The sequence below is a fragment of the Pseudorca crassidens genome, chromosome 1 (genome assembly GCF_039906515.1).
Source record: "Pseudorca crassidens isolate mPseCra1 chromosome 1, mPseCra1.hap1, whole genome shotgun sequence".
NCBI lineage: Eukaryota > Metazoa > Chordata > Mammalia > Artiodactyla > Delphinidae > Pseudorca > Pseudorca crassidens.
In genome coordinates, this window is record NC_090296.1 from 130,472,562 (window position 1) to 130,488,919 (window position 16,358).

The following is a 16,358-nucleotide window of genomic DNA, read 5'->3' on the forward strand; positions in this document are numbered from 1 at the left end:
TCCCATACTGCATAAATCCAAGGAGAAACATACAAAGACATATATTAATCAAACTATCAAAAATTAAATACAAGGAAAAAATAGAAGCAGCAAGGGAAAAACAACAAATAACATCCAAGGGAATCCCCATAAGGTTAACAGCTGATCTTTCAGCAGAAACTCTGCAAGTCAGAAGCGAGTGGCAGAACATATTTAAAGTGATGAAAGGGAAAATCTACAACCAAGATTACTCTACCCAGAAAGGATCTCATTCAGATTCGACAGAGAAATCAAAACCTTTACAGATAAGCAAAAGCTAAGAGAAATCAGCACCACCAAACCAGCTTTACAACAAATGCTAAAGGAACTTCTCTAGGCAGGAAACACAAGGGAAGGAAAAGACCTACAAAAACAAACCCAAAACAATTAAGAAAATGGTAGAAGGAACATACATATTGATAAGTACCTTAAATATAAATGGATTAAATGCTCCAACCAAAAGACTGGCTGAATGGACACAAAAACAAAACCTGCATATATACTGTCTAGAAGAGACCCATTTCAGACCCAGAGACACACAGAGACTGAAAGTGAGGTGATGGAAAAAGATATTCCATACAAATGGAAATCAAAAAAAAGCTGGAGTAGAAATTCTCATATCAGACAAAATAGACTTTAAAATAAAGACTATTACAAGAGACAAAGAACGACACTACATAAGGATCAAGGGATCAATCCAAGAAGAAGATATAACAATTGTAAATATTTATGCACCCAACATAGAGGCACCTCAATACATAAGGCAAATGCTAAAAGACATAAAAGGGGAAATCGACAGTAACACAATCATAGTAGGGAACTTTAACACCTCACTTTCACCAATGGACAGATCATCCAAAATGAAAATAAATAAGGAACACAAGCTTTAAATGATACATTAAACAAGATGAACTTAATTGATATTTATAGGACATTCCTTCCAAAACAACAGAATACCCTTCCTTCTCAAGTGCTCATGCAACATTCTCCAGGATAGATCATATCCTGGGTCACAAATCAGGCCTTGGTAAATTTAAGAAAATTGGAATTTTATCAAATATCTTTTCTGACCACAGCGCTATGAGACTAGATATCAATTACAGGAAAAAATCTGTAAAAAAATACAAACACATGGAGGCTAAACAATACCCTACTTAATAACCAAGAGATCACTGAGGAAATCAAAAAATACCTAGAAACAAATGACAATGAAAACACAATGACGCCAAACATATCAGATGCAGCAAAAGCAGTTCTAAGATGGAAGTTTATAGCAATACAATCTTACCTCAAGAAACAAGACACATCTCAATTAAACAACGTAAACTTACACCAAAAGCAATTAGAGAAAGAAGGGGAAAAAATGCCAAAGTTAACACAGGAAAGAAATCATAAGGATCAGATCAGAAATAAATGAAAAAGTAGTGCAGGAAGCAATACAAAGACCAATAAAACTAAAAGCTGGTTCTTTGAGAAGATAAATAAAATTGATAAACCATTAGCCACACTTATCAAGAAAATAAGGGAGAAGACTGAAATCAATAGAATTAGAAATGAAAAAGAAGTAACAACTGACACTGCAGAAATACAAAGGATCATGAGAGATTACTACAAGCAACTCTATGCCATTAAAATGGACACCACGGAAGAAATGGAAAAATTCTTAGAAAAGCACAACCTTCCAAGACTGAACCAGGAAGAAATAGAAAATATAAACAGGCCAATCACAGGCACTGAAATTGAGACTGTGATTAAAAATCTTCACACAAACAAAAGCCCAGGACCGGATAGCTTCACAGGCAAATTCTATCAATCATTTAGAGAAGATCTAACACCTATCTTTCTCAAACTTTTCCAAAATATAGCAGAGGGAGGAACACTCCCAAATTCATTCTGTGAAGGCACCATCACCCTGATACCAAAACCAGACAAAGATGTTACAAAGAAAGAAAAATGCAGTCCAATATCACTGGTGAAAATAGATGCAAAAATCCTCAACAAAATACTAGCAAACAGCACATTAAAAGGATCATACACCCTGATCAAGTGGGGTTTATCCCAGGAATGCAAGGATTCTTCAATATATGCAAATCAATAATGTGCTACACCATGTTAACAAATTGAAGGAGAAAAAACCTACGATCATAGCAATAGATTCAGAAAAAGCTTTCGACAAAGTTCAACACCAATTTATGATAAAAACCCTCCAGAAAGTAGGTATAGAGGGAACTTACCTCAACATAATAATGGCAATATATGACAAACCAACAGCCAACATTGTTCTCAATGGTGAAAAACTGAAACCATTTCCATAAGATCAGGAACAAGACAAGGCTGTCCACTCTCACCACTATTTTTCAACATAGTTTTGGAAGTTTTAGCCACAGCAATCAGAGAAGGAAAAGAAATAAAAGGAATCCAAATTGGAAAAGAAAAAGTAAAGCTGTCACTGTTTGCAGATGACATGATACTATACATAGAGAATCCTAAAGATGCTACCAGAAAACTACTAGAGCTCAGCAAAGAATTTTGTAAAGTAGCAGGATACAAAATTAATGCAAGCAAGAAACCTCTTGCTTCCTACACACTAATGATGAAAAATCTGAAAGAGAAACTAAGGAAACCCTCCCTTTCACCGTTGCAACTAAAAGAATAAAATACCTAAGAAGAAACCTACGTACAGAGACAAAAACCTGTATGCAGAAAACTATAAGACACTGATGAGAGAAATTAAGGACCATACAATCAGTGAGAGAGATATACAGTGTTCTTAGATTGAAAGAATCAACATTGTGAAAATGACTATACAACCGAAAGTAATCTACAGATTCAATGCAATCCCTATCAAACTACCAATGGAATTTTTCACAGAACTAGAACAAAAACTTTCACAATTTGTATGGAAACACAAATGACCCCGAATAGCCAAAGCAATCTTGAGAAAGAAAAACGGAGCTGGAGGAATCAGGCTCCCTCTCTTCAGACTATACTACAAAGCTACATAATCAAGACAGTATGGTACTGACACAAAAACAGAAATATAGATCAATGGAAAAGACAGAAAGCCCAGAGTTAAACCCATGCACATATGGTCATGTTATTTTTGATAAAGGAGGCAAGAATATACGATAGATAAAAGACAGCCTCTTCAATATGTGGTGATGGGAAAACTGGACAGCTACATTTAAAAGAATGAAATTAGAACACTCCCTAACACCATACACAAAAATAAACTCAAACTGGATTAAAGACCTAAATATAAGGCCGGACACTATAAAACTCTTAGAGGAAAACATAAGCAGAACATTTTATCACGTAAATCACAGCAAGATCTTTTTTGACCCACCTCCTAGAGAAATGGAAATAAAAACAAAAATTAAAAAATGGGACTTAATGAAACTTAAAAGCTTTTGCACAGCAAATGAAACTATAAACAAGATGAAAAGACAACCTTCAGAATGGGAGAAAATATTTGCACAGGAAGCAACTGACAAAGGATTAATCTCCAAAATATAGAAGCAGCTCATGCAGCTCAATATCAAAAAAAACAAAGAGCGCAATCCAAAAATGGGCAGAAGACCTAAATAGACATTTCTCCAAAGAAGATATACAGATTACCAACAAACACATGAAAGGATGCTGAACATCACTAATCATTAGAGAAATGCAAATCAAAACTACAATGAGGTATCACCTCACACCAGTCAGAATGGCCATATCATCAAAATATCTACAAAAAATAAATGCTGGAGAGGGTGTGGAGAAAAGGGAACCCTGTTGCAATGTTGGTGGGAATGTAAGTTGATACAGCCACTATGGAGAACAGTATGGAGGTTCCTTAGAAATCTAAAACTAGAACTACCATACTCCCCAGCAAGCCCACTACTGGGCCTATACCCTGAGAAAACCATAATTCAAAAAGAGTCATGTACCGCAATGTTCTTTGCAGCACTATTTACAACAGCCAGGACATGGAAGCACCTAAGTGTCCATCGACAGATGAATGGATAAAGAAGATGTGGCACATATACACAATGGAATATTACTCAGCCATAAAAAGAAACAAAGCTGAGTTGTATTTAGTGAGATGGATGAAACTAGAGTGTGTCATACAGAGTGAAGTAAGTCAGAAAGAGAAAAACAAATACTGTATGCTAACACATATATATGGAATAAAAAAAATGATTCTGAAGAACCTAGGGGCAGGGCAGGAATAAAGATGTAGATGTAGAGAATTGACTTGAAGACACAGGGAGGGGGAAGGGTAAGCTGGGACGAAATGAGAGAGTGGCATTGACACATATACTCTACCAAATGTTAAATAGATAGCTAGTGGGAAGCAGCCGCATATTATTGGGAGATCAGCTCTGTGCTTTGTGACCACCTAGAGGGGTGGGTTAGGGAAGTTGGGAGGGAGACCCAAGAGGGGGAGATATGGGGATATATGTAAGCATATAGCAGATTCACTTTGTTATACAGCAGAAAATAACACAACATTGTAAAGCAATTATACTCCAGTAAAGATGTTTTTTAAAAAAAAAGTACCACAGATCCGGTGGCTTAAAGAACAGAAATATATATTCTCATTGTCTGGGGGCTAGAAGTCTAAGATCCAGGTGTTTGCAGTGTTGGTTTCTCCTGAGGCCCTCTCCTTGGCTGGCAGATGGCCGCCTTCTCCCTTTATCCCCGCATGCTTTTCCTTTTGTGTGTGTCTCTCTTCTCAAAAATACACCAGTCAAATTGGATTAGGGCCCACTCATATGGCCTCATTTTAATGTAATCAAATCTTGAAAGGCCCTGTGTCCAAGTACAGTCACATTCTGGGGCACTGGGGGTTAGGACTTTAATACACAGATTTGGGGGGAACACAATTCAGCCCATAATAGTCTCCTTGAGTTTTCCATAGCCACCTCTTCCCACACCTCTGTGATGGGCTCCTGCCTGTTTGGAAAGGAGCCAGGAACATGGATTTTTCCCTTAGAATGAGTGAGCACACAAGGACCTAGACTTCAACAGTGGGGGTGAAGCAGAAATAAGGTTCTCTGTTGCCTCCTACCCTGCAGAGGTGGGAGGACAAGAAGATTTGCTATCCAAAGTAGGTACATCACCTGGAGCAGAGAAGGAATGGGGTCCTGGGAGACTGCTGTGTCTCAGGGGCTGGGTGTGACCTGGTCTGCTCAGAAGGATATGCTCAGCAGGTGTCCTGGGGCATGTTGGTCAGGCAGTGCTTTGTGGCCACCCTGGAGAGGGGAGGGAGAGCAGGACCCTTTCTCTATTTGGGAACCCCCTAGGTACCCTTGGGATGGACACTCACTGAAAGGGCACAGGCATTTGGAGGCTGAGCCCCCAGACAAAAGTCACCACCTCATACTTAAAAGTACACAGCAGGCAGGCAACACATCACTCTTCCATGTGGTGAGTGGCAGTAGCTCCCAGCCCAGACTACAGAATTATAGTCATGTTTTAACTGGCAGCTTTATAAATAAGGCCTCGGATCTTTGCTGATTGGTGGAACTCTCTGCTGGTCAAGAAAGTGCTCTTAAATGATGCTGCTTTCTCGGTGTGGGGAGGGAGTATTAGTGCTATGGACAAGGATCGAGGGACCACGTGACAGTGCTATGTGCTCAACATGCAGACAACTGTGAGCTATTCCAATGAAAGAAACAAGGCATTCACATCAGGAGAAGAAAGTAATAGTAATATTCTGAAGAGGTGCAGGCTACAGCCAAACGTGTAATGTTAAGGAGCCATGCCTCAGGGAGTTGGGAGATGGGAGGACTGATAGATGAGATGAGGGCCTCCAGGTTTGGGGACAGCACGGGTGGAATGGGGAGGATGAGGGTGTATGCAGAGTGTCTTGTCACATCGGGTGGTAAGGGGTGTGTTTACAAGGAATCAGATGGTCAGCTTGGGTTATAAAGAAAAGAGCCCTAAGTATCATGCAAAGGAGTTTAAACTCAATTCTTAGACGAGTAGCCATTGTATGCTTTTGAGTAGCAATGGTAGTTGGAGAATATAACATCCAATGGAATGCTTTAATCTGAAAGACAAGTTTAATCTGAAAGCAGTAAATATGTAGCTGAATTCCAGAGGAAGGACCGCTATTCAAGAGAGGGAATGTTGAAAAGGCGAGCAGGCGGATGTGGAAAATGTCCACAGGGTGTAAGACGGGAGCCTCCTTCGCGATGGGTGCCCTTTCCACCCCTCTCATGCCCCTGCTGGTCCTCCATTCATTTCCCACTCTCCCCTGCACTGCTTCCCACCACAGGGGGCTGACTCCAAAGCCTGCCTTTCCAGGTCCCTGGTCACCTGGCCTTCTGCTGGGTAGCCAACCTGAGGCACTTGGAAGATAAGGACAGAAGGGAGGAAGATTTCCCTCCTATTCTCTTGACTGTTAGCATCATCTCCAGCAGCAGCTGTGTCTCCTCCATACCCTTGCTCATCCTGGATTGGGTCCACCTGACATCCACAAGCGACTCCTGGCCCAGATCCACGAACACCATGTGGTCCATTGGGTCTTCCCAATTTGCATCATGCTTGCAAAATTTAAGCCTCAGAGTTCCTTTCTTGCAGAAGCTCCTTCCCAGGCCCCAGGGAAGGTCATAGCAGTGTGTGAAATTTGCAAATGCGAGGCATTTTAAATAATACTGCTATCTCTTCCTCCTCTGATTTCCCCATTACAAGTTCCTCTTGTTGGGTGCAGGTAATTGTGGACCCTAAGGGAAGGTGGGGCTGGGGAAGCTTTCAAGCTATGGTTAGTGGGTTAGGGTTCCCTGCAACTTCCATATACTATGATGATCACGGGATGAGCAAGACCCAAGCTCTATCCCAGAGTGATTGTTTCTCAAGGTCCAGGACTCCCGAAGTATGGGTGGCTTGGAGGAAAATCCTAGAGCCCAAGTTCAAATGCAGAATCCGCAAACTTTATATAAAAGAAACTTGAGGCTTTTCCCCATTTAGCAGAGGCCCAAATATACACATGATATTTCCAATAATGAATTGTGAGTTTAAGTAAACTTTTAAAAATCTGTTAATAATAAAATATTTTGTTTCATTATACCAGAGGAAGTAATAATTTTTATTCTCTCTCTCTCTAAAAAACTAACATCATAAAACATTGCCATAGAAAGGTGTGACCAAAGAACAAGCAAGCAAAGATATAGGACTTGTGAGTATGATGAAAGTGGGCCAGTTAGCAAATAAAAATAAAATCTATTTTTCCCTGATTTTGTGATTTTTGTGGCATTTGCAATTTTTGAGTATTTATGTTTTTTTCTCATTCAAAATAAATGTATATATTTTATTTAATATTATATTTATATTTATATATCCTTTTCTTAAAAAGGGCCCTAGGTTACATTAGTATCAGGTGACAAGTCCTGGACCTGCTCAGGAGGGCACCATGTTTCCCTGTTGCATCTTGAGGTTACCTGGTTTCCTGATGCTCCTATGGATGATCCTTGTAACAAATACTTTTCACAACCCACTCTCCCTGAATTGGTGTCACTCCTCTCGGCTTTGATACAGTCCTCCCTGATGGATACACCCATCACCTGTCCACTTTCTGCCCAGTGGTTCCAGGACCAGATGGGAGGCCTAGTCCCTGCAGAGCCCCCTGCACCACCTGGGTGGGCCTCTCTGGCTTCCTGGAGGCTGCCCTCATATTGCCTGGGTGCCAGGTGGGGCATCACACCCTCTCCACATGCTGTGGGCCCAAGCTCCTGCAGGCAAGGATATTGCATCTGTCTTTATATAAACCTAGCCTCATGCCCAGCACAGAGTAGGGCTTACATGTTGGAGTGTGTGAATGGCTTCCAAAGACTGGAGGAGCCTGGGGTTAGTGGGAAGGATGTTCAGGGAACTCAGGGATGAAAACAGGGCAGGTGCAGTCCCTGGAGGCTGCAGATCTGGAGGCAGGGCTGGAGCAGGTCTCTGGGGGAGAAATGGAGGCCAGCTGTAAAGCCTTGTTTCCTATGATGAATTTGAGGAAGTAACACCAAAAATATATATTTGTTATGCTTCCATACCTGATAAGGAAGAAATAAAAATCATTTTATTCTAATCATCATTACATATTATACGTTTTTAACTGAGGCATTTGAACAAAGTCTAACCGGCATGGGCCTGTAATTTCCATTTTACAAAGAAAACTGCCAGTGACTTTCAATACTAAAGGATTTGTCTGTCACCTTCCAGGCGATGACCTGATGTGCTGGGATGGAGGGAGAGCGCCTGTGCCCTGGAGTGTGTGTCTCCTGTAACCTCCTGTCTCCAAGTCCCTGTCCTTTATTAATCTATCATCTTTGCATATGGCCCTCTTCTTTGGTAAAGGAAAGGAGAAAAGCATTAGAAAATAAATTTCTAGTGTTTTAGAAATTACAGAGAGATAGCATGAAGAATCATAATTTTTCTTCTGTTTTGTTAAAATGCTCCACACACTGCTGGCCTGTTTAGGAATCATTGAGCCCTCCAATTATTAAAACAAATTATCAGCATAGGCTCTCCACAAGCATGAAGGTTTAAGTTGGGGATGTTGCACATTTTTCACCTGTTGCAGTTATTAGTATTTCAGACATTAATTTCACAGCTATTTATGAGTTATGTAAAATGTTGTTTTAGATAGACATTGTAAGAATGATTTTTTTTTCCTCTGCAGGAAAGATGATTAATGCAGTTACAAAGAAAGTTTATGAGAGACATAAAAATATTACTTTGTGGGTGGCAAGTGTTTCTCCAACATTTAGTCAAATGTAAACACAATAAAACATCCACACCAGGCACCAACGCACACCATCCACATTCTGTCTTCTTGAGTTGGAGTTTGTGGCAGGACTTCAGAATAAAGAGAGAATCCCTCCAAACCCTGCAGACCCTTCCTTAGGGCATCATGGTGTGATCCCTTTCCTTACAGAAAAATAGTTCCCCTACAGAAAAATTACTTTCAGCACTGAAAAGCTAACTCCAGGCAGGGATGTGGAAATATAATATGTTAGAGGTGGAAACATTCTTATATTTAATCTAACCCAACTCTGCCATTTTACAGAGGAAGAATCAAAGGCCAAGGAAGGTGAATAATCTCACACAGTTTGTAAACAGGGCAAAAGTGGAGTGGATGCCTACACCGGCGTTCTTTCTTCACCGCCTGGTGGTGGTTCCCATATCTGGCAACTAGATTGCAGCTGCTGCAGCTGCTCTCACTCACATCCAGGGAAGCAGATTTTTTTTAAAAATTTGTTGACATATAGTTGATTGACAATGTTGTTAGTTTCAGATGTACAGCAAAGTGATTTGGCTACATATATATATGTGTATATATATATGTATGTATGTATGTGTGTATATATGTTCTTTTTTACATTCTCTTCCATTATAGGTTATTACAAGATATTGAGTATAATTCCCTGTGTTATAAAGTAGGTCCTTGTTGTTTATCTATTTTATATATAGTAGTGTGTGTACGTTAATCTCAACCTCCTAATTTGTCCCTCCCCCACCCCTGCTTTGGTAACCATAAATTTGTTTACTATGTCTGTGAGTCTGTTCTGCTTTGTAAATAAGTTCATTTGTATCCTTTTTTGGAGTCCACATATAAGTGATATGATATGATATTTGTGTTTGTCTGGCTTATTTCACTTAGTGTGATAATTTCTAGGTCCATCCATGTTACTGCAAATGGCATTATTTCATTCTTTTTATGGCTGAGTAATATATCATTGTGTGTGTGTGTGTGTGTGTGTGCATGTGTGCGTGCGTGTGTGTGTGTGTGTGTGTGTGTATGTATATACATATATCACATCTTCTTTATCCATTCACCTGTCACTGGATGGTTATTTCCATGTCTTGTCTATTGTAAATAGTGCTGCAGTGAACACTGGGGTGCATGTATCTTTTTGAATTATGGTTTTCTCCAGATACATGCCCAGGAGTGGGATTCCTGGATCAAATGGTAGTTCTATTTTTTTTTTTTTTTTTCGGTACACAGGCCTCTCACTGTTGCGGCCTCTCCTGTTGCGGAGCACAGGCTCTGGACGCGCAGGCTCAGCAGCTATGGCTCACGGGCCCAGCTACTCCACGCCATGTGGGATCTTCCCGGACCGGGACACGAACCCGCGTCCCCTGCATCAGCAGGCGGACTCTCAACCCCTGTGCCACCAGGGAAGCCCTCTATTTTTATTTTTTTAATGAATCTCCATACTGTTCTCCACAGTGGCTGCACCAATATACATACCCACCAACAGTGTAGGAGGATTCCCTTTTCTCCTGGGAAGAAGATTTTGACTATATAGTTTGGCACAATTGGTACTTAGCAGCTGTGTGACTTGATGAAACTTACTTAACCTCTCAGGCCTCGTTTTACCCCCTAGCAGAAAATCATTATTGTCTGTCTTAATAGTCAGTGCCTGGTGGGTACAAAAGCATCTGTGCCTCATGGGGGTGACTTTAGGTGATGCTGCTTAGCTTGATATATGATTTACCCTTCTCAGATCTGCATTTTATTTTTTATTTTATTTTATTTTATTTTGCGGTATGCAGGCCTCTCACCGCTGCAGCCTCTCCCATTGCGGAGCACAGGCTCCGGACCCGCAGGCCCAGCGGCCATGGCCCACGGGCGTAGCCGCTCCGCGGCACGCAGGATCCCCCTGGACCGGGGCATGAACCCGCGTCCCCTGCATCAGCAGGCGGACCCTCAACCACTGCGCCACCAGGGAAGCCCTCAGATCTGCATTTTAAAACTTATTGTGACGGGACATAAATGGGGATGGAAAGCAGAGAAGATAAGTAGGGAAAGGGCGTAAAGAGGAGGACTATTTTGTCATTAGGAGACTTTCTGATTTTTCATTTTTAAACAATAAAAAGACCCACTTGGAAATTTTTACTTGGAGCCCTTTGGTAACTTTGGCAAAATTATTGAAGTTTTCTGAGTTTCAATATCCCTGATATAATATAGGGATTTTAAAAAATCTGGTTGGTTTTAGATTCTTTCCAAAATACACTTGAGGCCTTTACAGAAAACAGTCTTTACTGGCTATCATTACCCACATGATTGGTGGACCTTGGCCCTGTTGAGGAGAACATCTTTATCCTTCTCTCCTTATTCCTTTACCCAATAACCCAGTGTTAAAGGGAAAAAGGAAGTAATTCGTTTAGATACCTATATGTACTGTACTGGCTATTCTCACAGCCTGAATTTTATTTAAAGTTTTGAGTGTGTTCTCATGTTCTCTGTTCAAATATAGTCTCTATTTTATAGTCAGCAATCATCATTGTTTGGCTAAAATCTTGCCATCAAGGAGGTGAGGGGTCTGCTCCCCTGCCCCATTTGGCTGAATCTGTACCACAGCATTATTCCTACTTCTCAGGAGTGTCTTTGACTTTCCTGCTTCTTGTGTTCAGGGCCCTAGCAAGGGAGGCATCTATCTGCCCAGCTCACTCCTGTACCTCACTGAGGTCTTGTTCTAAGTCACCTTCTCAGTGAGGACCACAGCCCCCGCCCCTGCATCCCACTCTCTCTACCTTTTCACCTACAATACATGTCTGGTGTGAATCATCTAGACACTGATCATGTGGGCACAGTCTCTCAGGGCCTAAAATGGGAGCATGTGAATCTATCATGTGCCCACAAGGAGGGATGCTGCAATACTTGGTGAATAGTACCAATGACCACCATGATCTGTCTTTAGCTGCCAAATGTTTTGTCTGTCTCTCCCTAATCAGGACAGACACACTCCTCCCTTCTTCAATTGAGGTAACCCCAAAGGTCCACCCAGTCCCATCCCCAACATCATAGTTACCTGTATGTGTACGTCTTCACATCAAGTTTGCACATGGCTTTCCTTGATCCACCGACCTCTAAACTGAAAAAAAAAAGCTATCTAACCCACACCTACATATACAGTATAGCTACAAGGATGAAGAAAGGCCAGGATAATCACAATCAACCCACTGGTTTGCAGCAATTCTGAGACCCCAGTGGGCAGATCCTGAGTGGGCTCTCTTCCCTGGGAAGAGAGTGTCTTTGATTAAGCTTTAACTTGCTCCCAGAGTTGGGCTCCCAAGAACTCTTCTCCTTGGCTCTTGACTCCATTGTCTGGGAGTTTTCCTTTTCCATTAACTGTTCTGGCCATGGAAAAGTTAACATTGGAGAATAAGCCTCCTTTGGGGTCCAATCAGCTTTTCCAAGCCACGATCTACCCATCACAAAAAGAAATGCAAGAGTACATCTAAGTCTCAAATAGTCACAGACATTTTTTCCTGACTTGAGGTTCCTTTGGCAGTAGAACTCTCTCAAAACCCAGCCAGCCTCTTACCTGATAGGCCAGTTTAACAGTTGCATAGATCTTGTGTCAACACGATTCCAAGATCCATGATATGCCTTTGTTTTCAATGCCACTGCCTCTACCCAACCCTTTGCCTTCACTCTCACCTTTAATTTTTCTCTTAAATTAAGTACAGACACCTTGGTCCCATCAGTGTTCAGTGGAAGAGTCATATATTAGTCACTTGTCCTTGGAGCCATATTTGCACAAAGATTTTGCATCATGACAACTTAACCCATTTAGAGATTTTTAGCAATGGGTCTGATTATTTCTGCAAAGGTGAGTTTCAATAGGCTTTTAACAGTCAAAGCATTTCTTGAATCTTTGATTTACTGATAGGGTGAGAAACATTTGCTTCTTCCATTCCTACAAGAATCAGTGTTTGTTTTATCTTTCTTTTCTCTTTTTTCAACTAAATAAAAGTTGCAAGTTATTATCTGGGGATCTTACTGAGGACTTAAGCCTGGGAGACAGCCTTTCAGATAGCTCTGAGGAACTGCTGTGAAGAGTTAAGGGAGAAGCCAGGATACATAGACTTTTGCTGGGAAAAAATGTAGTCAAACATCAAAAGATCACTGCTAATTACAAAGAACAGATATTTCAGGTTAATGATTTTGGTGCTTTTCTATGTATGGGAAGATGTAAGAATCTAGGTTCATTGACATTATTCCTTAAATATGCATTTAACTATCTAGGGCCAGTTTCCAAAGCACAAAATACTTCCTGTTATTCTCCATCCTGAATTCCCCTCAGGGCACACCACTGCAGGGGCTGATGGCTTGGTCCTTGTAGAACTGGAAATTGGGGCAACATTCTTTGCTTACTGGAATGGCAGGCAACAGTCTCTGTTCACACTTTCATAGCTGCTTTCAAACCAGCCAATTATCCTCTGAGATAATTTCTTTCTTGTGTTAACTTACCAAGCATAGTCAATAGCAGTCAATACATCCGACATGTCATGTTTTTTCACCTTAATTGTCTGTTTAAGGCCTGTTTTCCCTGACTGGAATATAAGCCCCATGAAGGCAGGGGCTTTTCCTATTGGCACAGTTCTGGGCCTTCAATGGTTTTCAGAGTCTGACATAGTCAGTGCAACAAAGACATGATGAATGAGGGGATAAGTTAATAAAAGGCTGGATTTGGTCTGTTGAATTACCTGTGTCAAAAAGGTTCTTTAAACCAGAAACTCAATGAAAAGGGTAAATATGGGATTTGTTGAAAATTACTGAACTCTGTAAAAGTAATTCATTTATAATATCTAATATGTAAAGAAACTATGAAAGATATTAAAATCACTAACAGTCTTCCTCTAGCTCCTCCTTACTATGGACCTAAAGCTAATCCTTTAAACTGTGATTATGGGAGGAGCCTCTGAGGTGGTCCAGGCTCAAGACATTTCTCCATGTCTCACAGTGACGTCAGCCCCATCCTGTATCTAATGCTGTAAATACTGGGGTTGCTTCCAGTTACAGAAGTAATTTGAGTGCCATCAGCCCTTTTTCAGAATCAGCATTCGGCTTGGGTGTCTATCAGCTCTATTTTTTTTTTTGTCATTGCTTATTTTTTGCTTTTTGATTTGCATTGTGTTATTTGAGAAGGCTCTTGAGTGAAAATGATAATTATTATTATCTGAGCTAATACTTTCTGGATAATTTGTTTTATGCCAGGCACTAGAGCTTTTTATTTAACTATTTATTTCCTTCCATATAACCCCTTTAGGAGGTAAGCACTACTGTTCTACCCATTTTACAGATTAGAGAATGGTAGATTTTGATACCTGCCACAGCTTGGACTTAGGAATATAGGAGAGTCTGCATCTATGTTCTGAATTGTATTCTACTACCTCTTGGCCCCTCACCACACTCTATGTGTTTATTACAATTTATTATTTACAGAACATTTTCACATATGTTATCACACTGTTGACAAATAATATCAGTTACCTTTATTGAATGTCCATCACGTTGATCCAGGCACAGTGTTAGGCACTAACAGAAAGGGATGTGGGCAGGTGAGGATGCAGACATAAGGAGAACCATACTCCTGAGAAAGAAAACAAAACCTGCAGAAAATCCACTAATAGAAATGTCTTGCCCCTCCTTTTGCTCTGTTTCAGGAATACCAAATTGATATATTTTTTGCCCAGACCTGGACCGACAGTCGCCTTCGGTTCAACAGCACAATGAAAATACTTACTCTGAACAGCAACATGGTGGGGTTAATATGGATTCCAGATACAATATTCCGCAATTCCAAAACTGCAGAGGCTCACTGGATCACCACCCCTAATCAGCTCCTCAGAATTTGGAATGATGGGAAAATCCTTTACACTTTAAGGTGAGATGCTACTGATGGTCTGATATTGGGGACTTTAATTTAGATCATTGTAGGAATGGGACCCTATTTTTCATTGCTAAGTTCTATCACTTCTCATGTTCAACATGCTACTGGGTCTTGAGGAAGTTTTTCCTAATCCCATGTTATGTAAAAATAAAGACATACAAATGATCTGCGATGAATATAAACTCCTTCCTTCATCAGAATCCATTTCTGCTGTAAGTGCGCTGTGGAAATTATCTTTAATATGTTTAACCCACAGGACCATTCAGCTAAGAAAATAAAGATGTCTTGGTGTACTAATTGAAAAATGTAATTATAGCCAAATTTGAGACCAAAAGGAACAAAAGAGCACAGAGGGTGTTCCCTAATGCATCCCTAATGGAAGTGGCAGCTACCTTGTAATGAGTCCTCTTGGCTGTCCTCACAGAAACCCAGCAAAGTAAGAGGGGCTGTGTTTGAAAGATGTGAATAGAACTACCTGCCCAAAGTTTCCATCGGGAACTAGTGTTACCCGGGTTTGAACTTGGGTCTGTATCTCTCAATAGTCTCTCCGCTAGGGTGAACAAATGGCTGCAACATACCATAGAATGCCCTGCACCTAAGCCAGTCTTTCTGCTCACCCAGCGTTGGGATCAAGGACAGTGGTGTCTGGACCCTGCTCTCCCAGTGTCTGAGCCCTCTCCAGAGCACTGGACTGAGTGCCTTGTGCTGATTATCTCTGTCTCACTGGCTTTGCTGCTTTACAGCTGCTTCCTGCACCTCCTGTCCTGTTCTTGACACAGCCTCTCCTCATTCTGCTCCTCCTGCCTTAGGACTTCCCCATCACTTTACCCACTTTCCACTTTCCTGCTGACTTAGCTCATCCATTCCTAAGACTTTAAAAGCCATATACACGCTGAGGATTCATTCCCACATTCATTTCCAACCCCAAACTTCCCTTCTGGGCACCAGATTCTAGGAGCCACCTACCTGTGTGTATCTCCTCCTGAAAGCCTAAAAGGCATTTTGATTCAGCATGCTGCAGGGGAATGTCATTTCTCTAATACCTCTGACCAGGCCCCTGTGTCCTCCTGGCTAAGTGAATACCACTGCCCGCCCTTGAACACAACCCCCTCCTCCCACATCCAGTATCAGGAGCTTTTAATTGCAAGTGATTTGTGGCCATAAGGAGAAATCTGTAATTCATATGGTAAACACATATTTGTAGCACAGATAAAGGCACAGATTAATATCAAAATAAGCAGAAGATTAAAGAATTTTAAAGTTTCACGGAAATAATAATGTTGGCAGCTTGGGAACAGCAACAACAATAAAAGCCACAACAGGGAATTCTGCTGATGAGTTAGTTACATTTGGAGAACAGGAGTTTGTAATAGCTATTTCCTTATCAATTCTTAAAGGAATATAAATGAGACTCTGAAATGAAGGTGAGCTTCAGCAAACCAGAATAGAGACATGGCCAGTCCTGCGATCCTTTATAGAAATTCTGACCCAAGGAATGTCTGCTTTGAAAAGATGCAATACACACATTTAGTGCAGCCACGACCTGCCTAGTCAAGTAGGGGGGTTAGCCAAGTATGAAATCTTCCCTACAAGTGGATGAACTTGACATTATACCTATTTAGGCAAATATACCATTTTCAAAATGGAGGAAGGATTTAATTCAGTCAAACAGATTAAAAA

The 16,358-nt window shown here is 40.9% G+C and overlaps 1 protein-coding gene across 1 annotated transcript in view; it reads left to right on the plus strand.

The window, feature by feature from the left end:
- The window catches only part of GABRG3 (gamma-aminobutyric acid type A receptor subunit gamma3), a 630,845-nt gene that overhangs the window by 437,102 nt on the left and 177,385 nt on the right, over window positions 1-16,358 (plus strand). The window contains exon 4 of the mRNA XM_067755811.1: window positions 14,452-14,672. Within this exon, the coding sequence (XP_067611912.1) occupies window positions 14,452-14,672 (221 nt within the window). The remainder of the gene's footprint in view (window positions 1-14,451; window positions 14,673-16,358) is intronic.